The sequence below is a fragment of the Podarcis bocagei genome (assembly GCF_964188305.1).
Source record: "Podarcis bocagei genome assembly, chromosome: 13".
Classification (NCBI taxonomy): Eukaryota; Metazoa; Chordata; class Lepidosauria; order Squamata; family Lacertidae; genus Podarcis; species Podarcis bocagei.
Window position 1 is genome coordinate 4,892,223 of NC_138138.1, and position 27,278 is coordinate 4,919,500.

At 43.9% G+C, this 27,278-nt stretch overlaps 1 protein-coding gene across 1 annotated transcript; it reads left to right on the plus strand.

Annotated features, from left to right (window-relative positions):
- Positions 1-203: 203 nt before the first annotated feature.
- Positions 204-27,144, plus strand: TGFBR1 (transforming growth factor beta receptor 1). Its single transcript, XM_081166533.1, has 9 exons — positions 204-340; positions 7,521-7,772; positions 8,093-8,338; positions 11,356-11,586; positions 12,628-12,795; positions 19,400-19,556; positions 21,640-21,764; positions 21,850-21,980; positions 22,827-27,144. The coding sequence occupies exons 1-9, from the start codon at positions 205-207 to the stop codon at positions 22,950-22,952; spliced, it is 1,572 nt and encodes a 523-aa protein (XP_081022659.1). The 5' UTR covers position 204; the 3' UTR covers positions 22,953-27,144.
- The last annotated feature ends 134 nt before the right edge of the window (positions 27,145-27,278 follow it).

Sequence of the window (27,278 nt, forward strand, 5' to 3'; positions counted from 1 at the left end):
CCGACCGCGGCCAATCAGGAGCTCCGCTCTCCCGCTTGACTGGAGGCAGCCTTTCCCACCCTGCGCGCCCGTCTCGTCTGGCGGCGGAGGCGCGCGGCTGGGCCTGGGGGCGGGGCGAGCGGGCCGCGACTGGGCGAGAGGCGCCCTGCGAGGGGGCGCGAGAGGGGCTGAGGCGGCGGCGGCGGCGGGGCCGGGACGGGGACAATGGCGGCGGCGTCTCCTCCGAGCCCGCGGCGGCGGGGCCCCTGCGCTGCTGCTGCTACTCTGCTCCGCTGGGCGACTTCGGCGGCGGCGGCCGGGCAGCTGCTGCTCCTGCTGCTCCTCCCTGAGGCGACGACGGGTGAGTTGCCTGCTCCGCGCCTCGCCGCCCACCGGCCTCCGGCTCCCCCCTCGGCAACATGGCGTCCCAGAAGGGGAAGCAAGCGCCCGGGGAGGGAGGAGGGGGTGGGGGGAGAACGAGGGGGCGCGGGCCGAGTCGCCCAGGCCGGCGGCCCTCGCGCCCTCACAAAGGCTGGCGCCCCCCCTTCCATTCGCCTCCCTGGGAGAAGAAAGAAAGAAAGCGGGCGCCTATAGAGTCCCGTCTGCGCGTGTTTCTTGGGGGGGGGTGCGCCTTGTTTTTGTGTAGTATTGCACTCTAGGGCGCGCCCCAGAAGCCGCCCCCTTTGGACCCAGAAGCAGTGGCGTAGCGTGGGGGGTGCAGGGGGGCTGGCCGCATCGGGCGCAACATCTGGGGGTTAGGGTTAGGGGGCGCAAATCCACGGGTTAGGGGGCGCAAATTACTTGCCTTGCCCCGGGTGCTGACAACCCACGCTACGCCACTGCCCAGAAGCCGAGGGAGCCGCGCGTTGTTCTCCTTCGCCTTCCAAGCCCCCGTCCCTCCCTCGCCAGCCCCACCGGCTCCCCAGGGCAGATGCTGCTTGGCGCGGGGAGGGCTTTGTGGGGGCGAGGAAGGGGCGGGACGCAGTTTGGCTGCCCCCTCGAGCAGGAGGGTCGCGGCGGCCCCGTGGGGCTGGCGCTGTGGCACCGATCCGGCCGTGTGTGTTCGAGGTGCAGCCGGAAGGTGAGGGTGGTGCCCCTTGGGATGATTCACGTTATCTCAGCACTTGGCTGGAACTTTGTGATAGAAACAGCGGAGGAAACCCGGCATTGTTCCCGCACCGTGACGGCGAGGCGCTGCGGAAAGCTTGCAGGGGGCAACTACCGGTATCCTCGTGCTGCTGGCAGAGAAAGGAATGCCTGTGTTTTGAAGAAGTTTTTAAGCCTTGAGATTTAACTGATGTCCGCATTCATCCCAGCTCGGTGTGCTTGCGGTTGAGGCCAAAACTGCACCGATGCCAAGAACCGCATTGAATCGTAAAAAGGATGGCAAAAATCATGGGAACTCAAAAGCTGTTGTGCCTGTTGCTTTAATGGGTGGGTGGGTGGTTGTAGAAGTTGCATCTACAGCTACTGATGTTACACTATTTTTGTAAGCAGTCCACAAAGCACTTCTAACCTACTATGATCACAGCTGATCTGTATGCAAAGACTGTACATCTTGAAAACGCAGCACTTCAGTGTAACATCTTAGTGCAAAAAACTGAGTTTGGGGCATTGCATCCACCACTTGAGATTTCACTGCAGGCAGCAATGATACAAAATACATGATCTCAGGCATGACTTTCATGGACAGACATGACCCAATTTTGCAGTGCATATTTGTGTGGTCAGAAAATGCAGAGTAAAAAACAGATCTGACATCACTGAGAATTTTAACTGAAGAGGAGCGTAGAAACATAGATGAATACAGTGGTACCTCAGGTTACATACGCTTCAGGTTACAGACTCTGCTAACCCAGATATAATACCTCGGGTTAAGACCTTTGCTTCAGGATGAGACCAGAAATCAGGCAGCAGCAGCACGGCGGCTGCAGCTAGTGGTGCTTCAGGTTAAAAACAGTTTCATGTTAAGAACGGACCTCTGGAACGAATTAAGTACTTAACCCGAGGTACCACTGTAAATACATTTAAATGCATTGTGGCACCTGTGGTTCAAAAAATTAGATTTCAGTTGCAGACATTATTGGATTCATATTTTATCAGTAGATTCCATACATCAGCCATAAAAATGCAGTTTACATTTGTGCCCATAGATCAGGCATCCCCAACCTTTCGGCCCTCCAGATGTTTTTGACTATAATTCCCATCATCCCTGACCACTGGTCCTGTTAGCTAGGGATCATGGGAGTTGTAGGCCAAAACATCTGGAGGGCCACAGGTTGGGGATGCCTGCCATAGATAATACTGTACAAAAGGTTCATCCAGTACCTCACTGCATTGCTGTGGCCACCTGTGGCACATCGGTGAAGGGTTGCATGGAGACACCCAAAACTACCGGTTGTTGCTCCTTTGTGAGTGGCCTGCTTCCCTTGAGTGCAAGGACAGCCACTTGCAAAGGAGTAGTGACTGGTACTCTATGGCATTGGTTTTCAACCAGGGTGCCATGGGGTGCCCTGAATGATGGTCATGGTTACCATGAGCAGCACTGCCCTATGTCCTTTCCCCCCCTCTCTCCTCTGATGCCTTCTCACGTGTCTGCCTCCCAAAGGCTTGTGTGCTGTTGGTTGCAGCAGCCCTGGCTACAAGTTCCCCAGGTGAATGGTGCCCATGGGGCTGGTTAGGGAGTGCTGGTTACCAGCAGCCAAGGTAACCTCAGACTAAACAAGCAAGCGGGTGAGAAAGCCCAGCCAGCCTTTGCTGTTGGGAATGGACAGACAAGTCCCAGGCCCCTGTGGGGCAGGCTGGAGGGCAGCTCAGAGACCAGGGGCGGCAGCAGTGGCTGCCCGGAGGATTCTCAAGGAGAGGAGGCTGAGGAAACACTCCACAAGGGAGGGTATTCGAAAAAGGGTGAGAGGCTGCCTGCTGTGCTCTACAAGCAAGGGGTGACATAACTGGGCTCCTGAGCCCCACAGGGGAGTCACAGAAAGAATGTAGTTGGTCAAGGGAGCCGTGGACCCAAAAAGGTTGAAAAACACTGCTGTACAGGATTGAATCCTCCTGTTTAACAGCTGATCAGCAGGGGGATTCAATCCTGTGCTGTCTTGGTGTGCCTGCCCTTTAACCTTAAATATTTTTTTTCATTAAAAAACTGCAAATTAAAACAGGAGTATAAACCCCTTTAAAAAGACATTGGCCCCACAGCAGGACCGAATCTGGGGTGAGCTGGACGGCCACTGGGGCAGCACAGACTGAATTGGCCTGATTTGGGAGCAACAGATCAAGGTCACAGGGCAGATTGGGAGTCCATGCACAGTCCTAATGAGAAGAGAGAAGAAATAAGGCAAGAGAGGTAACAGACCAAAAGTGCAAGAAGGCAGTGATACAGAAAGGCACCACTAAGTGACAGAAAGAAAGAGATGAAAGTACTGTAATAGAAAATGAGAGAAGAGACCGATGAGCTAGATGTGAATTTTTTTTGTATATCATGGATGCTGTTTTGGTAAATTGTAAAATTTGCCTAGCAAGACAATTCTCCTGTGGCACAGCCTTGCAGGAAGTGGAGTGGGGATGATGTGGCGTCCCTGTTCCTTCTAACTCTGTGGGTGTCATTGTTAATGTGTGTTACTATGGTATGTATTTTTGAGTTTTTATATTGTAAACTACCTGAAGGGTGGTATAGAAATTTAGGGTTGGCATATTTCAAGAGGTAAAAATCTGGACACAAAAAGTTGAGCTTTTTTAGGGCAATCGCCTGATGCTTCCTCTGCCGCCACCCACACCAGAGCCTGAACCAGAGCAGCACGCACACAACTTATTTTTTCTAAAAAAAACAAAATACAGGACATTTGATTTAAAATGTAAAATTCCCCCTGGATGGGCATGTAGGACCCCCAAAAGAGGACATGTCTGGGAATTCCCAGACGTATGGCAACACTATGAAATTTAATAAATAATAATTACAGCTCTCACTTCCTGCAGCCAGACTACAGCTGTCACTTCCTGGGGCCCCATGATGGCAACCTCTGGGCAACCAAGTTGCCCGCTGCAGTAGCAACCTCTTTGTTTTCTCACCACAGTAGTCACTTCTTTGTTTTACTCACCACAGTAGACACTTCTGCATTTTAGTTCCCATCACACTTCCATTCTGGGAGAAGTCTAGAAAGCCATAGAAACAAAATAGAAAGTGAACAGTGTTGTTATTCTATGACTCCCTTACTGCAGGCATATCTATGGGGCACGATAGGCATAGGTGGGACCTAGACCTATGGTCTAGGTGTTCATTGGAAGTCTCTGATACATCTGCCAAATTATTGGAAAGCTGCTTTATAGAAGTCTCAAGCAATTTTAATGCTTTATCTCAAAAAGTCTTCCCTGGACTCAGAGACATTAAGACAACTGCTGCATTGTTGCAAATATCCCCTTCTTGGGCAAGGTGACTGAAAAGGTGATGGCTGGTAATGGTCTGCTGTAGGAGTGCCTGGATGAAGTGGATTATCTAGCCCTGTTTCAGTCTAGCTTCACCTTGACTGATGGTTTTGTGTTCTGTTTTTTTGTTTGTTTGGAAGAGAGACAGGGAGAGTGCTACCTTAATTGTTTTCATATATTGTGGCTTTTGATGCCATTGACCATGGTATCTTGCTGGCACTGCTCAATAGATAAGAGAGTTGGGAACATGTGTGTTGTGGTGGCTCTGCTGCTATCTCCAGAACCACCACCAGAGTAGCACTGGAGAACTTTGGCTGGACCCCTTGGTGCTTGTGCTGTAGAGTCCTGCAGAGTTATGTTCAATATCTATATGACTTTACTGGGACAAGTCAACCAGGGATTTGGAGTGTTGATGATACCCAATTCTCTATTCCATCTGAATGGAGAGGCAGTTAAGGTGCTGGACCAGTGTCTGTAGGCAATGACTGGCTAGATGTGGGGCAATGAGCTGAATTGAATCCTGATAAGTTGGAAGTGCTGTAGAAAGTTGGGATTTGTGGGCATACCTTTTCCAGTACCAACCAGCTCAAACTTTTAAGATCTGCTGCAGTCTTGCCAATGAACACAGCCTGTTTGGCGTGGCAGTCACGTAAGCTAAGGTTTTCTCTGTGGTGGCACACCAATTGTGGAACTCTTTCCCCGCAGAATTGTGTGTGTTCCCTGTATTGCTGCTATCCCACTGACAGCTAAAAAATGTTTGTTCAAGCCTCCAGGTGATTTTCCAGTGAACAGTTTTTATGTTTTCCCAAGTTTTACATAACGGTTTAAAAATTATTTCTGATGGTAAATTTGATTATAGCTGCTCTGGGCTCCATTAGGAGGAAGTTTAGGGTTAAAATGTAACAAGTGAGTAAATCTGATATGTTGCAACAACAGGCCAGGTAACAGAGCTACAGAGAATGGAACCAGCCCCTTTGGCAGACCCAGTCTCCAAAGCTGTCCTCATGCCTGCTCTGGCAATACAGGTACTGGACCTAATCTACAGCCTCAGTGGTTCATTTACCTGTTCATCTTCCAATATGATATATTCTGTTAAAGGTCAGCAATGCCCTTCTGTATTCTACGTAGGACAAACCCTCCCGGCTCTATGGCTGGGATAGTTAATGGGTTTTGTTTTTTGCTTTGCTTGGAGACCATATTGAGGGTTTTACTACCTGTCCAAGGGCTGCATGCCAATGTGTACACACACTAGGGAGTGTGGTTACACAGAAAGAGCCTGTACATGTACACACTTACACACGCAGCAGAGTAGCTTGCACGGAGCTGTGCACACACAGACAGCTTGGCAGAGGAACAGACTCAGCAGCAGATAGACATATATTCAGCAGCCCTTCTGCTTTCCAGGGCACTGCTGTTGTAGGAGGGTTCCAAAATTTTATGCTCCATTAATAAATGAACTTCCCCTCTACACCCCAATTACTTTAATTGCCTTGAAACTTAACCAATCAATTTATTCTGCATTAATATATTATTAACCCCCTCTTTCCTCTACATTGATTTCCTGTGAACATTGGCTTCATTTCATTGTGCCCCATTAAGACCTCCCAATTTTTTCCTCTTCATTGATTGATTTCAGTTTCCTAAGTTAAATTGGTTTCACCACAACATTAATTGCATTGCTTTCCATCTATACCCCCTTTCTTCCACATTGATTCCCCCTCCATTTCAGATTGCTCACTGGTAAGTTTTTAAGAAATTGCTGCAGGCACAGTCAGCTACTTCAGTGCTTCAGTTTGTCCCGCTGCTGGCTATCAGGACTGATCATGCACGATTATCTCTCTTGGACAGTGTAAACATCATAGCCAGCTACTCAAAGCACTACTCATGGTTCTAAAGGAAAACGCTGAAGACAAGCAAGCAAGTGTTCTCTAAGCTTTGGAAGATTGAAAGAGAAGTTGAGGACAAAAACATTTGACTGTACCTGCAGGGCAGTCAACACTGAGAGCACCATGGCAATTCAAAAGGGGGTAGGGTGTCAAAGGGGGAAAAAAAGACCCCCTAAAAGGGGCCACTGCTCCTGACAGATCTAGGTGGCATGCTTTTCACATGGTATGGGGCTGTATATGGGCCACAGCTAAGCCATTGCTGCTCTATAAAAAATAATAAATGACCAGAAATGTGACCACAGAAATTGTAATATTCAAAAACCAGTGAGGAAATATTTCAACCTACTCACAAATTCAGGAAATCTCAAAGAGACTGTAGTGTGGAACCATGAATTACAATCAAGAGGCTCAGTGCTATCACTTGTGAACTGAACTGAGATGAGGGATCCTTAACACATACGTGTTAATTGGCTTACCAATGTCAGAAAGCCTGCTTTCAAAATCTGCATTGTAAATTGCCACTGTTCAGTACATAATTATCAGTGTTTTTTTAATGCATTTTATTTCCCTCTGACTTCGAAATCCCTGCCCTAGCCAAAATATATACCTGCAACTCAGGATAGCACTACATGCATCTGATGAAGTGAACAATGGTCCATGAAAGATTTTACCATAATAATTTTGTTGTTCTTTAGAGTGCCACACAACCCTTTGTTCTTTTTGATGTGTTGTATTAGTACCATCACATGTTAGTTGTTCTGTCAAAAAACATACAATCAGTGCGCCCCAGGCCTGGCATGCACTCAGTGAAGTTTTACAAAATATTCACCATGAACAGTTGGCTGCTAGGCTATATCACACATTGTTTTTGAAATTTCACAGTTCTTTGGATTATTGTGAACCTATTTCATGTTAAGGTTACAAAAAACAACCATCTGAAAATATGTCTGGAATGCTATTCTTTTCCCCAGATGTTGGCTGTCAACTTACCCAAACTGATAGAAGGAATTCATGTAGAAACTTGTCTTATTGTTACATACGCTAGCTGCTTTATCCCTGGATTTACTTGAAAGCTGTTTGGCAGCTATTGCACCAAATACGCATTAAGAAATTTATGCTGTTATAAATTAGCAATTAGGAGTGGAAGCATATTTTGGGGGCCCTTGGATTTTGTAACTCCGCCAGTGTTTAACATAACTAATATGAACATCTCTCTTCCCCCCCCCCCAGCTCTACAGTGTTACTGTCTTGTTTGTACAAAAGAGAACTTTACATGCACAACAGATGGACTTTGCTTCACTTCTGTAACACGGAACGGAGAGAAAATAACACGCAATAGCATGTGTGTGGCACAAGTTGATCTGATTCCCAGAGACAGGCCATTTATTTGTGCCCCCTCAACAAGTGAAGGAGTTATTACTGTGCCACATTGCTGTGATAGAGACCTCTGCAATAAAATAGAGCTACCGATTCCAACCCCAGGTAATTTTCCCCACTCCCAATTTTGAAAGCATAATGTGAGAAACAATATAACATAATTTAGTTAAAATCAAAACAGATAGTGGAACAATCTAAGCATCCAATGACTTATTCACATGGTAGCATCTTCTACTCCTGTATTGCACTTTTGATGTACCAAGTAAGTTTACCTGAAAACTGGGGGAAGGGGGAATCTTGTGTAGATATATGTCCATAGAGAGATATTTCTGTTTTATTCAAGTGCACAAACATATACAGGCATGGAATATATAATTGATAGGTTATTTTTATTTGTCTTCTGTGTCTCCCCATTCCACTTCTAGGTCCCCTCCCAAGAAAGCTGCCTTCTAATTTAGGACCAGTAGAATTGGCTGCTGTCATTGCTGGACCTGTTTGTTTTGTCTGCATTTCACTTATGTTGATTTTGTATATCTGCCATAATCGTGCTGTCATACACCATCGTGTTCCAAGTGAAGAAGATCCTTCTATGGATCGCCCTCCATTTATATCTGAGGGAACAACTTTAAAAGATTTAATTTATGACATGACGACTTCAGGCTCAGGTTCAGGTAATAAGAGTCTCTTCCCTCTTCCTGCTTCCCTCTTCTCCCCCCCCCCCACCCCAATCTTCTAAAGGGGGTAGTATTGTTAATAGTGCAACACAAGCATAGTTACTTGCTAAATGTTACAGGAATAATGATTTTGTGATTGTATTTTCCTGGGGTTGTGAGGATATAGCTAGGCAGAAATCATAATTAGTTTATCATATTGCCAGCAACTTGCGATAAATTCAGATTTTAATCAGATTTCAAACCAAAAGTAAAGCTTGTTTGAAGTTTCGTTTCAGTGCCATGCTCAAAGGCTTTCTTCTGTTGCAGACAAACCCTACCTAAAAAATATAGATCTTGAAATTAAGGTAAAATGTTGTTGAAATATACAACATTTATTACTTCTAATATCTGCACAATCTCACCAAAATGCTTGCAATACACACTGGGGGATAAACAGTATGGCAGGATCTGTGTATGTATTACCATCTTTTTTGATCTAGCAAGGAAGATTAGACCTCATTGATTAATGCTATGGATACCAGCCTAGTCCCATAGTCATTACAACAATTGGAGGCACATGGTATTAAAACCTGTAGAAAGATTTCTTAATATCCATAGGAAATAGTTTGAGCTATAGGCAAAAAGGAAAGGTCTCAATGTCACAGGAAAATGTCTTATCTGTAATCTCACTACTGCTTCCTTTGCAGGAGAGCTAAAGTGGCAGATTATTTTCCAGTGCTGCAAGGCAGGTACAGGCACGTTGGGTAATACAAGTGCCTGTGCATTTTGCCCCCTATTGCTAGTTCTATGAAGGCTAGAACTTGCATGTCCCATCCCCCCATGTTAAATGAAAGTTGGGGCTGCAGTCTAGCAAGACTAGGATCTGGATAAAACCTGGCCAGGCAGTGAGTGACACAGTGGGATTTTTCATTGCAGCAGCTATTTATTTTATTTCTGGAGTTCTGCTTCTACAGTCTCATGAAAAGATTTCATTACCTTTAATGGGGGGAGGGGTGGAAGGTGAATCTACTCTGCAAGTTTTGAGATGGGTGAAACAGTAACCAACTGCCCCTTGTTATTTTGGGCCAGCCCTATTTGAAACAAGCTACCTTCATAAATGGTGTTTTGACATTTCCTTTTTCCAAAATCCATAGTTAAGATTAACCAAAGTTTGCCTGGGTTTGGAGATCACAACAATCTGCACAACAAGCTACATGCACCCATGTAGAACGTGGGTGGAGACTTTACCGCCTTCCTGCAATTTGTTGGACTAACATCCTGCAGCCTTGTTAGAGGAAAAGGGAGAGAGTGGGACCCATGTCTTGCTGTGACTCATCAACCATGGGTGACTGACATGTGGTTTTCCAGATGTTGCTGGACTACAGACAATGATCAACCACTGGCCCTGCTAACTGAGGCTGATGGGGGTTAGAGTCAAACAATACCTGAAGGACCACAGATTAGCCAGCTCTGCTCTAAACCACGGTTTGGTGTTTTTTACAAATGAGGTGAAACCGTGCACAGAGTAACATTTTGGCATGTTATGTAGTAGCTGTTTGCTCAGTAATATTCTGCTGAAGAGAGAAGTTAGAGATACCAGTTACTGACTAGAAAAACCGCATCAATATTTAATTGAACAACAGCTGAGAAGGTGTAGTTCCATGCCTTTAGTTTCCAAAGGATGCACTTACTGTTTCAGCCACCAAAGACAGTCGTCTCTCACTTTCCACAATCCATTACTTAAAATAGAGAGTTCCTGTATTTGAAACTAAGAAAGAACTAGAGAAGATAGTTGCAAAGTATTTCTTGCTTCTCAGTTTTAAAAAGTAAAAAAGCTCTTCCTATAGCAAAGAAGGAGAAAATATTACTTCCATATGGTCCTTTTTGTTTCTACCATGAACTTTGCTCCTTCCATCTCCCACTGTGGCTACCATCTGAAGCCCAGATCAAAACCTGGGTCCTTAACCCAGCATTTCAGAGTGGGGAGCTCAACCCTACATACATATTTTGCCATGTTTACTAAAAATGTATTTGGGAGCTATCTGATGAAATTTGTGGAACTGTGGAACAACTTGAGGAGTGAGTGACTGGAATCTGTTCCCAGAAACTATGCCCTGTAATTTGTACAATTGCCTCTTAGTCACATTTAACTTGCATGATTTTAACTGTATGCAGTTGAAGACCTTTGGTTGAAATCCTGCAAGTTAAATGCAGGCAAGGCCCTCACTGTGCATTGACTTAGAAGCCTCAAGATGCTCCCACAAGATTCAAAGAATTACAGGAAATTGAAGAGCCCTTGCAAAAGCATCCCAGGGCCTCTGGAGCCAGCAGGCTGAGCTCGCATGAGAGTGGCTCCAATGGTTTGAGTATATGCATTTTTATGTATATATGGAACCCTTGGAGCTCAACCCCTGCAGAAAATGCAACTGCACTGAATACCAAGCAACATCTTCCTGGTCTCCTTATTCAGGAACTAACTGAAACATTGACACATCTCAAAAGCAATATAGTACTTTTTGGAGATCAAAGCTATACAGTGGTGCCTCGCAAGACGGAAAACTCGCTAGACGAAAGAGTTTTCCGTTTTGGAGGTGCTTCGCAAAACGAATTTCCTATGGGCTTGCTTCGCAAGACGACAATGTCTTGCGAGTTCCTGCTGTTTTTTCCCCCTTTCCCCCCCTTTTTCTAAGCCGCTAAGCCGCTTATCAGCTGATCCGATCAGCAGATAAGCCGCTAAAAGCCGCTAATAGCGCTAATCCTCCAATGGGCTTGCTTCGCAAGACGAAAAAACCACTAGACGAAGAGAATCACAGAACGGATTCTTTTCGTCTTGCGAGGCACCACTGTAAAACTGATCCATATATCAGGAAAAGGTTGTGGTGCTCTATTGTGTTATTTATAATATTGAAGAAAAACGGGAAGAAATTAGTTATCTTGGATCTCAGCCATGAATAGTGATTTTTTATCCAGTCAGGTAGCTTTAAAAGTAACAAACTTGGTCACTGTTTTCAAAATAAACTATTATTTTTTTTTAGGTTTACCTTTACTTGTTCAAAGAACAATTGCAAGAACAATTGTACTTCAGGAAAGTATTGGAAAGGGTCGATTTGGAGAAGTCTGGCGTGGAAAATGGAGAGGAGAAGAAGTTGCAGTGAAAATTTTCTCCTCAAGAGAAGAACGTTCATGGTTTCGTGAAGCAGAAATCTACCAAACCGTTATGTTACGTCATGAAAATATTCTTGGGTTCATAGCTGCAGACAATAAAGGTTAAGTTTTTTAAAAATTGCTTCTGGTCCCTTTTTGCTTGTTGAAATCTCATAATGCTATCTGTTGCACTTTGTGTCAATTTGAAGTAATTTCTACATTGGCTTCACATTAGTGTTTGTGTTTGATGTATATGCCCCATATTGATTTCTATTCTGTGAATCATAGAGTTGTAAAGTTCAAAGATGATGAATAAAGTGCTACCATTCCTCATCTCCTGGAAATACCCAGAAACTTGCAGTGAGGAAAAAATGTCTTCTCTTTTTTGAATGAAATGCTGCTCATATAATTGATTTAGAATTGCAGTGCACATTTATGAATCTGCATGGGCACTAAGATCAGTTATAGTTTGTAGGCCTGCCAGTAAGGTCAGGTAAGCTGGCAGGCACAAAACAGCCTTCACCTTGGTATTCCCATGTTGTAGAATTTCCTCAAGGGAAGCATAGTTGGTTCCTTCCATGTTAGCTTTCAGGTGGCTAGTTAAATGCCAAGTCATTACCCTGTTTTTAATGACAAAATTGTTTTAATTTGTTTCATAGGATTACTAATCTGAGTAAGAATCTGCTAGTAACTATTTTGTGTTAGTTAAATTTTTTAGGTATTGATTGTACAGTACTTTCAAAAAACTGTTAAGATTGTGAGTTTCTAGGAATAGTCTTGGAAAAGGGCATATAATTTATTTTAATGAGTGAAGAAGAAATAAATCACCAGATTTCAAATGTTCTGGTGATCTTTGTATTTTCAAAAACAAAAAAAATCATTATTCAGTTTTTTGCAATTACACAAACTGCTTAAATATCATTGATTAGATGATCCTTGGAGTTCCTTTCATCTCTATGATTCAATGACTTCATTGGGATTGAAACAGATTGTGTATGCAGGATTACAGCTTTCACCATTTCTTATGTTTTAGCATCAGTAGATGCTAAAGAACTTAGTGGAAAGAGACCATGGTTAAATGAAATGCTTACCACATACAAGATAATAATTTTTATGTTTTGCTTTTGGAAATGCTTATTTTATTCTGGGGTTGTTTTTTTCAGATAATGGTACATGGACACAGCTGTGGCTGGTGTCAGATTATCATGAGCATGGCTCTCTCTTCGATTACCTAAACAGGTATACCGTTACTGTGGAAGGAATGATAAAACTAGCTTTGTCTACTGCCAGTGGACTTGCACATCTTCACATGGAGATTGTTGGCACTCAAGGTAATTTACTAAATTAAGTATGTAGCATTATTAATATGGACCTAATAGGAGAAAAAATCACATGGTTATGCTTGTGTTCTTAAGATTTCTTATATATTAAACATATATAATCTCCCTGTTAAGCACATTAGACAACACATAGCAGCCTTTTTGAGCAATTTATAACAGCATTTACTTACATTTGAGATGCCTCATAAACTCTCATGGCAGTTTAGTTTCAGACAAAATATGTCTTTATATATCCCTATTTCTCTTCTAGTCTTAATTCTATATAAAACATACTTTGGTTAGTTTCCTGCTAATTTTGGGTTCAGATTTTAAAAATATGCTTTTTTATTAGTTTGCATTTTTAATAGCAATAGTAGAAAACACATCCACGTGTTCTGTCAGTGTAGTATTTCCCTCCACCCCAAGCAGAGGAATTACCGTATTTTTCGCCCTATAGGACGCACTTTTTCCCCTCCAAAAATGAAGGGGAAATCAGGGTGCGTCCTATGGGGCGAATGCAGGCTTTCGCTGAAGCCTGGAGAGCGAGAGGGGTCGGTGCGCACCGACCCCTCTCGCTCTCCAGGCTTCAGGAAGCTCTGTGCAACCCTGGGGAGACCGGCTCCGAGGGTTGCGCAGAGCTGCCTGCAGTCCCCGGCTCAGCACAGCTCTGCGCGGCCACCGGGAGCCGGGGGCGAAGCCCCGCCCCGCTCCCGATAGCGGCGCAGAGCTGCCTGCCGTCCCGGGATCAGCGCAGCTCTGCGCGGCCACCGGGAGCCAGGGGCGAAGCCCCGTGTGAGGGTTTGATTAGCTGCTTGTGCGTGAAAACGTGCTCCCTCAGAGTTTGTGTGCCCCCACAAACCTCTGTGTGTGACGGAGCTCCTCAGACATGTCTGCTCTAGTCACTAGTAGAGTCCGACAGTGGCTGCCTGCGGAAGCGTTTCCAGCAAAGAAGTTCCTTAACGGAAACGCGTCTCCTGGACTCACGGCGTGACAGTTTCCTGCGAGGTATGGGTCTCCCTATGTGAGACTCAGATACCTCCCCACTATTTTCGCTGGAAGCGTCCCTGAGCCCTCCCTCCTGCTCACATTCCCTCAGAGAATCACTCCTCCCCCTGCTGGTCCCTGCTTCAGCAGTTGAGTCTCTTTCATCCTGCCTGAGTCCCTCCACCACCTGATGCTCTGATGGCAGTTCCCTGACATCCACTTCCCCTCCAGGGCCCCCCTCACCCCCTCCCAATTCCTCCCCCCTGGGAGGTGAAGGGCTAAAACCCCGAAACGAATCTTCCTCATCTTCTGAGATCCCTGAGTTTCCCCTGGGCGTATGCATCCTGCACCGTACCTTCTACCAATTCCCTTTGCCCCACCAAAGTCGCCCCACACACCCAGCGGTCCTCTGGAATGATATGGGTTTCTTCGGGTGCTCCCTCCCCCTCCAAATATTCAGGTTTGCGTGAGAGAGCGTCCGCCCTAACATTCTCTGGGCCTGGCACATAACAAATCTCAAAGTTAAATTTGGAGAACTCTTGGGCCCATCTCAACTGCCTTTGGTTGAGCACTCGCGCCGTTCTCCAGTACTCTAGATTTTTATGGTCCGTGCACACTTGCACTTTATGTTGTGCACCAACCAGCAGATGCCTCCATCTCCGGAACGCCTCATGAATAGCAAGCAGTTCTCGGTCGTACACCGTGTAGTTCCTCTCGGATTTGTTCAGCTTCCGCGAGAAGAAGGCACACGGACGCCACTCCGACTCCTCCTTCCCCGGCTGCAGAAGAAGCACCGCCCCTATGGCTCTGTCAGATGCGTCTGTTTCCACCCTTAGCTTCTTTCGTAAATCCACATGCAGAAGTTGTTCTTCAGAGGCGAAGGCCCTTTTCAGTTCCTCAAACGCTCGCTCCGCCTCCGCCGTCCATACAAACTTCTTCTTACTGCTGAGACAGTCAGTGATGGGCGCCGTCAGATGGGCGAAGTTGCGGATGAACTTACGATAAAAGTTTCCAAACCCTAGGAACCTCTGCACATCCTTCTTGGTTTTGGGTGTTTTCCATTCCAGCACTGCCTGTACCTTGCCGGGATCCATGGCCAATCCCTTGTCTGACAGGCGGTACCCCAGGAATTCCACCTCCTTGGTATGGAACCGACACTTCTCCAGTTTGACCCACAGCCTGTTGGCTTGCAGTCTGCTCAACACTTCTCTGACGTCTCTCACATGTTGCTCCTCATTCTCAGAATACACCAACACATCATCTAGAAAGGCAACGCAATTCTTGTAGAGCAAAGGGCCCAGCACGTGGTTCATAAAAGATTGAAAACACGCGGAGCCTGCTTGTAATCCAAATGGCATAACGAGGTATTCAAACGCCCCCAAAGGGGTAAACATGGTGGTTTTCCATTCATCCCCTTTCCTTATGCGTATCAGGTTGTACGCCCCCCTTAGATCCAGCTTTGTGAAAATCTTTCCCTTCCTCACCATGTTCAAAATATCATCAATTCTGGGCATAGGGAACGCCACCGGTTCAGTCACTGCATTCAGCCGCCTAAAATCACATACAAGTCTCGGCTTGTCCGCATTTTTTTTGTCCACAAAGAACACTGGGCTCCCCCCTGCTGCTTTGGACTCTCTGATGAAGCCTCTCTTCAGGTTCTTGTCAATGAACCCTCGCAACTCCTGCATTTCCCTGTCTGACATGGCATACACCTTGCCCACGGGAAGCTGTGCTCCAGGGAGTAAATTGATCTGACAATCAAAGGGTCTATGAGGTGGTAGTTGGTCAGCTTCCTTCTCACTGAACACGTCGCTGAGATCTGCATACTGTGGTGGTACCTTCACCTTCCCCATTACTTCAGTCCCTGCTAGGGTGGCTTGGACCCCTACTGAACCCTTCTCCCCTTTGCAGTGTTCTAGGCAATGTGCTGAACCAAAGGACACCACTCTTTGATGCCAGCCAACCAGCGGATCATGTAGAGCTAGCCAGCTCATTCCCAAAATAATGGGAGCGCCTCCCAGGGTGGCCACATTAAACGCTATCAGTTCTGTGTGCCTTGCCACCCTCATTATCATTGGGACAGTCTGCAAGCGGACTCCTCCTCCCAACAACTCCCTGCCATCAATCGTGGTCACCTGCAGGGGGTTGCTTAAAGGGATGGTCTGTATCTGGTGTTCAGCAGCAAACTCCTTGCTCATAAAATTGCAGGAGCTGCCTGAGTCCAATAGCGCCTTTATTTTTAGGGGGTGCCCATTCTGCAGCTCTAGCGACACTTCAATCACTAGAGCAGGTCGAGGAGCTTCTGGCACGGGCACTTTCACTGCTCTTTGGCCTGGCTGCAGTGCCCCAATTGTGGCAACCAGGCGTTGGCTTTTACCTGCTCCTCTCCCCCTTCTTCTCCCCCCTCAACAGCTCCCACCATCCCTTGCCATTCCTTCCTCTGGGGGCAGACTCTGGCAAAGTGGCCTGGCTGTTGGCAGAGATAGCATTTCCGGGGGCCCTTTCCCTCCTTCTTAGCTCCCTCGCTGGTTTTTGAAAATGCGCGCGCGCGCGCTGTTCCGATTTCCATCGGCTCTGCCGGCGGGAAAGCTGGCTCAGGAATGTCTGGAATGCGGAACTCCTTCCAACGTTCCCCTCTCCCTTCCCGCCTCTCCAAGGCTCTTGCCTCCTGCCGCGCTCCTATGGTCAGCGCAGATTTGGTCAGCTGATCCATAGACTCCGCCCTGGGGCTCCGTGCCAGCTCGTCTTTCACCCCCGAAGAAAGACCTTCTTCAAATAGCATTTGAACGGGTGCCGCCGATAAATCCCAACTCAGTCTGTGAATCAGCATGGTAAACTCAGTCCAATATTCACGGACAGATCGACTCCCCTGCTTACAAGCCATTAGCTGTCTGCGCACCACCCCTTCCTCAATATCGCTGGAAAACATGATATCCATTGCACGAAAGAACTTCATTGTGTCCTTTAGTATGTCATTGTGCGTTGCCATTAGGGGTCGAACCCAGTCTCTAGCCCCTTTCTCAAGATGCCCAATTACAAAAGCAACTCGCGATTCCTCATCAGGGAACTCATCGAACTGCACATTAAGGGCATATTGCATCTCTGTCCTAAAAGCATGGTAGTCCTTGGGGTCCCCCCCAAATTTCTGCACCAATCCTGGTACCTTTCTGGGGAATTGAGTGGCTCTCCCCTTCTTGTCTGCATCCTGAGCCCTTCTCTCCTCCAGCCTCGCCGTCTGCAGGGCCAGTTGAACCTCCAACGCTCGGTATCTATCTTCCAAGCTTGGACCAGCTCCAGCCCCTGCTCCTCCGGTTCCGGTTGGTTCGCTCATGATGCCTTCTCTTGCACAGGCAGCGTACAAAGACTGTCGGACTGCTGTGAGGGTTTGATTAGCTGCTTGTGCGTGAAAACGTGCTCCCTCAGAGTTTGTGTGCCCCCACAAACCTCTGTGTGTGACGGAGCTCCTCAGACATGTCTGCTCTAGTCACTAGTAGAGTCCGACAGTGGCTGCCTGCGGAAGCGTTTCCAGCAAAGAAGTTCCTTAACGGAAACGCGTCTCCTGGACTCACGGCGTGACAGTTTCCTGCGAGGTATGGGTCTCCCTATGTGAGACTCAGATACCTCCCCACTATTTTCGCTGGAAGCGTCCCTGAGCCCTCCCTCCTGCTCACATTCCCTCAGAGAATCACTCCTCCCCCTGCTGGTCCCTGCTTCAGCAGTTGAGTCTCTTTCATCCTGCCTGAGTCCCTCCACCACCTGATGCTCTGATGGCAGTTCCCTGACACCCCGCCCTGCTCCCGATGGCCGCGCAGAGCTGCCTGCCGTCCGAGGACTGCAGGCAAATCTGCGCCGCCATCCGGAGCTGGGCGCTAAGTCCCGCCCCGCTCCGGATGGCGGCGCAGAGCTGCCTGCCGTCCCGGGATCAGCGCAGCTCTGCGTGGCCACCCGGAGCGGGGAGCGAAGTTCCACCCCGCTCCGGATGGCGGCGCAGAGCTGCCTGCAGTCCCGGGATCAGCGCAGCTCTGCGCGGCCATCGGGAGCAGGGTGCTAAGTCCCGCCCCGCTCCGGATGGCGGCGCAGAGCTGCCTGCAGTCCCGGGATCAGCGCAACTCTGTGTGGCCATCGCCAGCCCCACAAGCTCGGGGGACAGCGGGGAGGCAGAGCGTGCCTTCCCTTGTTCCCCGACCTGGTTCTTCCAGCCCCGCACCTGGGGGGGAAATAAATTTTTTTTTCTTTATTTCCCCCCCAAAAAAACTAGGTGCGTCCTATGGGCCGGAGCGTCCTATGGGGCGCAAAATACGGTAGTCATTTAATAAATTCCTCTCTATCATCTTATATGGGCAAATGTGAAACACTGAGATGCAACTTAGCACATTAAAAAGTGTACGTTGATTTAATTGAAATTTGGATTGTCATGCCAAGAGCAGTGGAATAATGGGGGCTGTTATCGGGTGGTTGTTACTTTTATTTTGATTATGTATTTTGTGGTTTTACGTTTTGATTTTATTTTATTTACCCTGAGACGTGCGGGTATAGGGTGGTATATAAATTGCAACAAATAATAAAAAAAATTAACAAAGTATGCAATACAAACTACTTTTCCCAGTGCTCAGTAGTCAGTTCATCTGTCCTCCTTTCATATGTTGCAACTAAAATCCTGCTTGCCAAAGCAAGACACAGAGGCAAAGATGGACTAAAAGAATGCCAATACTGTGTACTTTATGCATCTGGAAGCTCTTAAAACATTTTATTAATGAGGTGTATTTCAATATGGGATTCTATATTATGTTAGAAAAATCTGTATTTTAATTGTATTTTTAATTTTATTTTAATTGCTTTTATTATTTCATCAAATTAAAATATTTTATTTTGTGAGATGCCCAGAGCACTTAGGTTATGGAGCAGCTATATAACTTCAGTTAAATAAATAAAGCTTCTTTTTTACCGAGTCAGGCCGTAGGTCCAGCTTGCTCATTATTGCCTGTGCCAGGGTTGCCAACCTTTGTGGGCCTGCGGAATTTTGCGAAAGTGCAATGGGCTGGTATGAGAACATAGTATAACACAAAATAGCTGCCACATCCAAAGGGGCAAGGGGACAAAATGCCACAAAATGATATTAGCATGCTCCTCTTCTTAGCCACCCCATTGGGGAGAGGATCCTTATCAGCCACTGCTGCACTCACAGACAAAAGGTTTTTTTGCACCTTGCCTTTGTTCAGAACAGATGGAAAGGTTGTTTTCTCATCCTGGTTGGTATCCAGGGAAATGTTGAGTTATGGTCTAAATGACTAGTACCCAAATTTATTTAAGGTACTCAAATTAATAGGATAAGTAATTACTACAGCAGCATCAGTATTACTTTCGCTGTATCTTTCCTAGGCACTCCGAGAGCTTCATGTTGTATCAGTAACCTTGTTCATATTTGTCAAGTGGTTAACAAAATTTATGTCCACCCGCCTTTCCCTCTACAAAATCTTATACTTTGGTACCATGTATGAAAGTTGCTTTATTTGACTTGAACCATTGCCAAAGATCAGCTTTGAATTTCAATTTAAATGCATAATTAAGCAATTTCTAGGCAGATGCACTAGTTGATTAATAATTTTCTCTGTGTGTTTTTTTTTTAATGCAGGAAAACCAGCTATAGCTCATAGAGACCTGAAATCAAAGAACATATTAGTAAAGAAAAATGGTACCTGTTGTATTGCAGATTTAGGCCTGGCAGTAAGACATGATTCAGCTACAGACACAATAGATATTGCACCAAACCACAGGGTGGGAACAAAAAGGTAAAATTAACAATCTTTAAAAAACAGAATATATTATATTAAAGAGACTGATAAACATAGCCCTAAACTTAAATGTACGGTTCCTCCAGGGTCTCTTGGAGAGCAGGCATTCTAATAATGGAAACCAGCGTAGTGCAGTATTGTGCTGTTTGGGGGTTAAGGATCAGTTTCCCACACAACTGTGAAGCTACATAGATAATTGCTGTTTGTTACCATAACTTACCTGACAGTGTAACTGGTGGTGTTGAAATATTGCTGGTGGTTGCAGTAGTGCCCCTTCTCCTCACTCCCGGCCTCCATACCTCCTTATTGGTGAATGATCTAGAACTTCTGGGTAGTGCCTTCTCTTAAATAGGTGATCGGAAGGTGCTTTGTTCCTTTCCCCCATAGTCATCTTGTTGATATAATAAAAACAAAATTACTGCGAAGGAGAAGAGTGTGCCCAATTTCTCAGAACATTTATTTTTCAGTCACCCAAACCTACCTGCCTTTTGCAGAGTAATTAGTGCTTTGAAAATCATTGTAAATTATAATATAGATTTGTATTTTAAAACATAGTTGCTACTTAAGGGCATCTAAGTGGCTAGGCTGCTTTAACCTGGCTTGAACCTTGTTCTTGCAACAGCTGGTAAAGAGATAAACATCTATATGGACCATTTTATGTATGCCTATGTACTCGAACCTGTATCTCACATGTGTCTTCACTGAACTATTACTGTGGGATCATTCCCGAACACAATTACATACTGCAGATATTATTGCAGCGGACCTGATTACTCTTTAAATAGCAGTATTGCTTTGCTTATTTTTGAGAGATTACCAAACTCGAATAAAAGCCTGCTCAAATTGATCTAAAGGTTTAGTTGCCAAAACGGCAAGATAGTATGTAAAATGGCTTTGTAGTTTGACACACAGGTGCAGGGATTAAAAAACAAACAAACCAGTGCAATGGTTACTTGTTACAAGTTTCACATTGCTTGGTTTATAATCTTGAATAGATCCTATTGTAGAAGTAGAACTAGGCAGGGAAATGGCCTGTTATGGTGTGAAACCCAGAGGAACTGCAGGGAAACTTAAATAGACCAAGAAAAGTTCAGATCTTGAGATCTGTAGGTGAGCAAGATCCATGAAATAAGAGAAGCAGAGGGGGTGACATGCAATGGCTCCCTTTCTTGGAGGTTCCTTTACCCTGATATGACTTAGACTAGCCACATCTGCTTCCACTCTGGATTTCTAAATACTCTTCTAATAAAAAGTTTGAAAATATACAAAGCTTCCTTTTGGGACGACAGAAGGCTTGTGCAAACGCTACTGAGAAGCAGGGAGATGAGGAGAGGTGTTGGAGTCCTTCTCAGTAAAACTGGGAGGGGGGAAAACTTTCATTTACCACACAACCTCCTTCAGCAGATATAGCACTGTTGTGTATGTATACACCACTTTTTCCTTTTCTGCCTATGGTGGGGTGTTCAGAACGTCCTGCTTTCTTCTCTCTGCACACAATCTGCACCATGGCATTTTGAATCCTGTCAGGTTCAGTTGCAGAAAAACAAGTGCCTGTGCTCTCTTTGCGTAAGTCCAGTTTAGAGAACAAGGAAATGGTCATGGAGCAGGAAGAGTCACACGCAGTGGCATAGCGTGGGTTGTCAGCACCCGGGGCAAGGCAAGTAATTTGCGCCCCCTAACCCGTGGATTTGCGTCCCCTAACCCGTGGATTTGCGCCCCCTAACCCTAACCCCCAGATGTTGCGCCCGGTGCGGCTGGCCCCCCCTGCACCCCCCACGCTACGCCACTGGTCACACGTTCATAGCCCACATATTCAGTCACATAACAGGGTGTCCCTGTCCTGAATTGATTGGAACTTCTGCATGCCTCTCAGTTATGCAGAAGTTCCTACTTTTTAAAAGTCTTGGTTGAAATGGAGAGCCAGGTCAATAGTAAGCATCTTGAGAATGTCATTATTGCGTAATGCCTAACTGGCAGAGTGGCTCAACTGTTTCTAGTGCCTAATTAAAGAGAAATAGAGATAACTATGTTTAGAGACCACTTCTTGATAAATAAAATATACTGGTTTTCATTTTGATAGGTACATGGCTCCTGAAGTACTTGATGATTCCATAAACATGAAGCATTTTGAGTCTTTCAAAAGAGCAGATATTTATGCAATGGGATTAGTGTTCTGGGAAATAGCTCGGCGATGTTCAATTGGTGGTAGGTACAAATAGAAATGAAACAGAATTGACTTCAAATTCTGTCATGACAACAGTTAACTTACAACTTGGTTTACACATTTTAGGAATTCATGAAGATTACCAACTACCATATTATGACCTGGTTCCTTCTGATCCTTCAGTTGAAGAAATGAGGAAAGTTGTTTGTGAACAGAAACTTCGACCCAATATTCCTAACCGATGGCAGAGCTGTGAGGTAAGGTTTTTCAAACTGTATCAAAATGAGAATATTTAAAAATGTATAAAGCAGCTTAGTTTGAATTTTTAAAAATAAAAACCTTGAGTTACATACTCAAAAATGAAACTTGATTGTGCCTTGAAGGATATCCGTTCACCTTATGCCTTTAACTATGGGACATACCTAATCACACAAATATGCAATATATTAGCAAGAATAGCAGTGTGGGGTGCAGAAAATTTCCCAGTGAAATGCTTTTCTATAGGAAATTTTCAATTTTTAGAAATGCATGATTTTATATAACTACGGCAATTAGTAAGAGAATTGATAATACAAATTATAATGCACAGCTAGAAGGAAATTGAATTGGATTGAAAATATTTAACTTTTCATGTAGTTATCCTTAGGAACTGTACATACCAACACACACAAGCATGTTAATATAGTTTTTCAGTGTTCTTTCTTAAAATTTAACCTGTGGAATAATAATTACGTTAATGAATTTTTACATCTTAAAATAATGGCTAGTGCTCCATTTCAAATTCTCTTTTAGATTCTAAAACTTCACAGTGTTTGAAATTTTTTCCAAGTAAAGCTTAGAGTTTGTTTGAAAATAACATTTCAATCACACTAAGTGTACTTTATGGAATCTTCCGCAGTCAGATATTTCAGTTCAACTGGCTAATGAAAAAAGTTAATGCCACATGTTAAAACATTAATTCCACAGCTCTGCTTACTAATATGCCAATCAAATATGCTAAATTAAATACCAATTTTATGTCAGTGGAAAATTCATAGCACTGAGATACAAAAAGATGAGAAGTTACGGTATGAAAACTAAACTTCTGTTTCACTTCTTTACAGGCCTTGCGAGTAATGGCCAAAATTATGCGGGAATGTTGGTATGCCAATGGTGCAGCAAGGCTAACAGCTTTACGCATAAAGAAAACACTGTCACAGCTCAGTCAGCAAGAAGGCATAAAAATGTAATCTTGGAGGTGTTACTGAAGGAGACTTTTAAAGGACCATATCTGCACCTAATTTGTGCATTAAGAAGGCTAGTTGTTCTACCTCACTGGGGGAACAGAAGGATATTCCTGCCTTTTGTACAAAATAGGAAGATCAGTTATTAGCCCAGGATTTCTATAGAGGCAGTAAAACTTTGTACAGCTCCCTACCTTGCACTACGGACTCCTCTTTCCCACGGACTCCTCTTCAGCTTCAGTAAAACATAAATTGGTTTTCCAAGGATTAACGCTGGTCCCTGTTTCGTTGAGAACATGAAGATGATACTCGTGCACACTATTGCACTGAAGGATATCTTGAAAGTTTTTAAAGCTATTTGCTTTGTTCATGATGGCGCACTCTATATTCTGAACCACTCTTGGCTTATTCTTATCAGATTGTGTAGTTTTTTTGGCTACTAGGACACTTACTGTTGGACGTATTTATCAGGATTTGAAGACATTACCTCATCCACTCTGGAAGAACATATACAACATATGCAGTTATATTTTGTATTTCTGTTATTTTGCTTCAGAACATTACATGCCTTCAAAATAGATTGTACTGTACCAGGAAGTGCCACTTTTCAATTTTTGTAATGCACTTCAGTAGGTATATGCAAAGCCTTTGGTGCTTCTAGAATGATAAAATATATCTTAACTAAAAGGGAATTTTATACTACATTTGGAATTCTTTTTACCAAAACCTCTTGATTCTGAAGACTAGGAATTTTAAGTATATAAATTAATTCTGTGCTGTTATTAAAGTTGTGCATCACAATGAATTGTGGTGTCAAAAGTGGCACTTAACTTTTAATGACCCATAAAGAGTACTTCAAGATTCTTTTAAAATTTGATATGAGGGCTTAATCCGAGAAAATAAATTTTAGCACTCTAATGTTATCTGGGGCGGGGGGATTTTTTTTCTGCACAGACCCTTACCCATTCAAAGAACAGCGCTCTTTGCTAAAGTGTCACCTGTTTCCCTGCTTCTCGAAGGGTAATCCATGTGTAAAAACATTGCATTTGGGTAGCCTTATTGTATGCAGTCCTTGTGTGCAAAGCAGTAGACTTTCCCTAGCATCTGTAGCTGTTGTGTGATCTTGCTGGTCAGGTCAGTATGTGCTTTCTTAACAGATGGTTGGCACTATTGGCTCTGACCTCACCAATTGTATATATCTGGAGATGTGTAAGGACTGGATCTAGGTCCCCACGCTCCTAAAATGTGGTGCCATTGGACTTCTCCATGCAGGCCAACTCCTGTTTGGTGGCAAGAGCTTCACATGTGGCTTGTGGCTCGCCTTGAAAGTCACTGCTTTGAAACCTCCATCTATTATTATTACTAAATCACAGTTGGATAGTAATATACCATTTGTTTTTTGGTGCATACAGGTAGCTGTAAAATTTGCTGCTGGATGTAAAATACTGTTACATCTACAATACTGGAAAACTGTGCTTGCATTTTTAAGGTGTATTTTGGGTTTCATTTATGTAAATCTTATATCTGGTGCACAAATCAAATTTCTATTAATGTATCTTCAAGCTAGATACATTTATGAAGAACCATGAAAAACTAAAATCTTTTTTAAAAAATACTTTTGATTTCCGTAAAAGTTAAAATAAGCTAGCAAGCAAAAACTACCTATTTAAGTTTGTCTTTCTTCAACGCAGACATAAAGGAAAAGGTGAGGACTTTGCCCACCTGCAATTTTTTACAGTGATGTAGAATGAAAATAATATTGGTTAGCTGTACTGGCAGCCCCCCCCCCCGTTTTGTGCACATTTGTGAAATTGCGTATAATTGAAACCCATTGAGAAAGCCTGCAGCAGCCCCATTCCTCCCCCACCCACCCCATTCCGCCCTTTAGTGATATTTCAGTGATGTCTTTACAGTATTACATTTCCAAGTCACTTTCAGGTTCAGTGTGGTGCATGTCTACACAGTCGCACAAATACTGAATGTGCATAAATGGGGGGCTGCCTGCATACCAGTTATCAATCCTTAACTTCCCATGATTCACTCATGCCAAAATGATTTTTCTATTTTAGTCTAGAGAAAATTATGAGGTTAATTTTTTAGCAGTTCTTAAAATAGACGTTGCAGCAGGAAAATTGTATATCATGAAAATTGTACTTTGTTATTTGTGGCTTCAGCTGTGATGATATAATTTTAGTCATGTTTTCCATTGATAATTTGTCAATATCTTTTGAATGAGTGCCTGTATATATTACATAGAACTTTTTTAATCTGTTGCTTGTAAAGTCACATGTAGATTAGGGATGGGCATATCCTCTAAGGCTTCCCTCAGATTGGTTCTGGATTTCCCCAATTCTGCCCCTAACAGAAAAACTTGTACAGAGCCAGTCTGAGTGGCTCAGGTGGTTCACCTGTTCCCTTCCTTTGACTCTGCTATCCTATTGCCATCTCCCTCCCCACTGCCACTACCATCCCTTCCAACTTGCAAAGCACTTTCTTTTCTTTACCTTCAGGTATGGAGTGGGAATGGCACTTTTCTATCCTCCTGATTCACTTACCTGGTTTAGGACTGAAAGCAGTGTCCCTTGGTAATTAAGGTCCTAAAGGGCTAGAGGTTGCCAGTTCTTAACAGAACTTTCGGTCCTTATGCCCTGCAAAGCACATCAGAGTGCATCTGTTAAGAGATGTACAAACCATCACCTTCATTTCCCATTTTAAGGTAAAGCAAAATGATAGGTGGGGAATGTGCTTTGGGGGCTAGAGGAACAGTGGGGAAGGAAGCTGGGAGCCATTTGCTAACCTGGATAATAATCTTAGAAATCAGGGATGGAAGTCTTAAAAGCTTGCTTCTCTTTGGAGGTAATTTTTAAAGAATTTTTAAAAAATGGTTTCCAATTTAGACTCAGATTCACCATCACAACAGCTCTGATATGCATCTTTAAGCAGCTAGACAAGTATTCATTTTTTTTCAGTTTTTGTTTTGCTCTTGAGAGTCCATGGGGACCAAAATATTTTGGCACTCAAAACATTTGACTGTTATACCTTTAAAAATCTAGTAAAATTTTGATGAAAGCTGTTGTGTAATGTGTACTGCACAGTACACATTTGTTTAATAGGGGTTTTTATAAAGTTTTTTTTAAAATAGCATGACAGTTGCTGTTCAGATCTTGGACATATGATCCAATTGCTTACAAGACACATCAAAGGAACAGTAGCAAACCTTGTTACTCAGATGTCTTGAGTGCTGTAACTTTAGGTACTCTTAATCCTTAAGAGTTGGAGTTTTATCATAACATTTTTATTTGCCTTTTCAGATTTTTGTAGCCTTTCACACCTTCATGTCTTGTAAACCTAAAAATATCTGTATATATGAGTGGCATAGTTTTGCAGATTCATACCTAGTAAGAGGCTATTCTAGCAAAATAACCATCTGTCAACTGAGTGCCATGGATCCACTTTTTAAGCTAGCTCCTTGTTCATACTGTGCCATTAAAATGGTTTGAATGGTACTTGATTTTTTTTAACATGTAAAAACTTGCTTTAAACTCAAATTACCTCTTAAAAAGACCAAGGTACATTTACCTCATTCTGTATATAAGGTTTAATATTTTTTCAGAACATTCTCAAGGTTGGCAATTACATGTCTCTTTAAAATATGAGTATTATATGCATAAACCTAAAACCTTGCTGGTTCTGATACAAAGCTCTGTGTGTGCTCTTGAAGATCTGCTAATGTGAGCTTTCCTGTTGGCTTCAGAGATGGATGTACACTCAAGGCTCTGGTGCTGGTTTTGTAGGAGCTACATGTGCATACTGGAGCATCTGCATGTTTAAACCAGCCCTGGATCAAGCTGATTGTATATTTTGTCGGATTGCGCATTTCTTTTTTCTTTTCTTTTCTTTTCTTTTCTTTTTTGCAAATATGTTCTCTGTTTTGTTGAAATAGCACCAGCTCTTTCAGAGTTATATGGGTAATGACACATACATTTTTACATTTTGGATGATAAATTTTGAGCATCTGTACAAATGTGTTACTTTTAAGCCTTACAGAATTGTTCATTGCCCCATTTATGCTTGATAATGTCTGTGCAGTAGAGTCTACAACAGAGGATTGTAAATAGTCTAAGAATGAGTATTATTGTTAAGTGCTAACACTACAGTAGAAAATAATAAAAGCAATTATAGATTTTCTTTCTTCTTAGTAGATGACATACTTGTGCTTTCTTTTTGGGAAATGAAGCTGCTTACTGTTCCTGAACATTGATTTGTTTTGATGCCTGTTCGCCCCCTGCCCCCACTTTTTAAAAATTAAACAGAACTGCTTAGGCTCACACC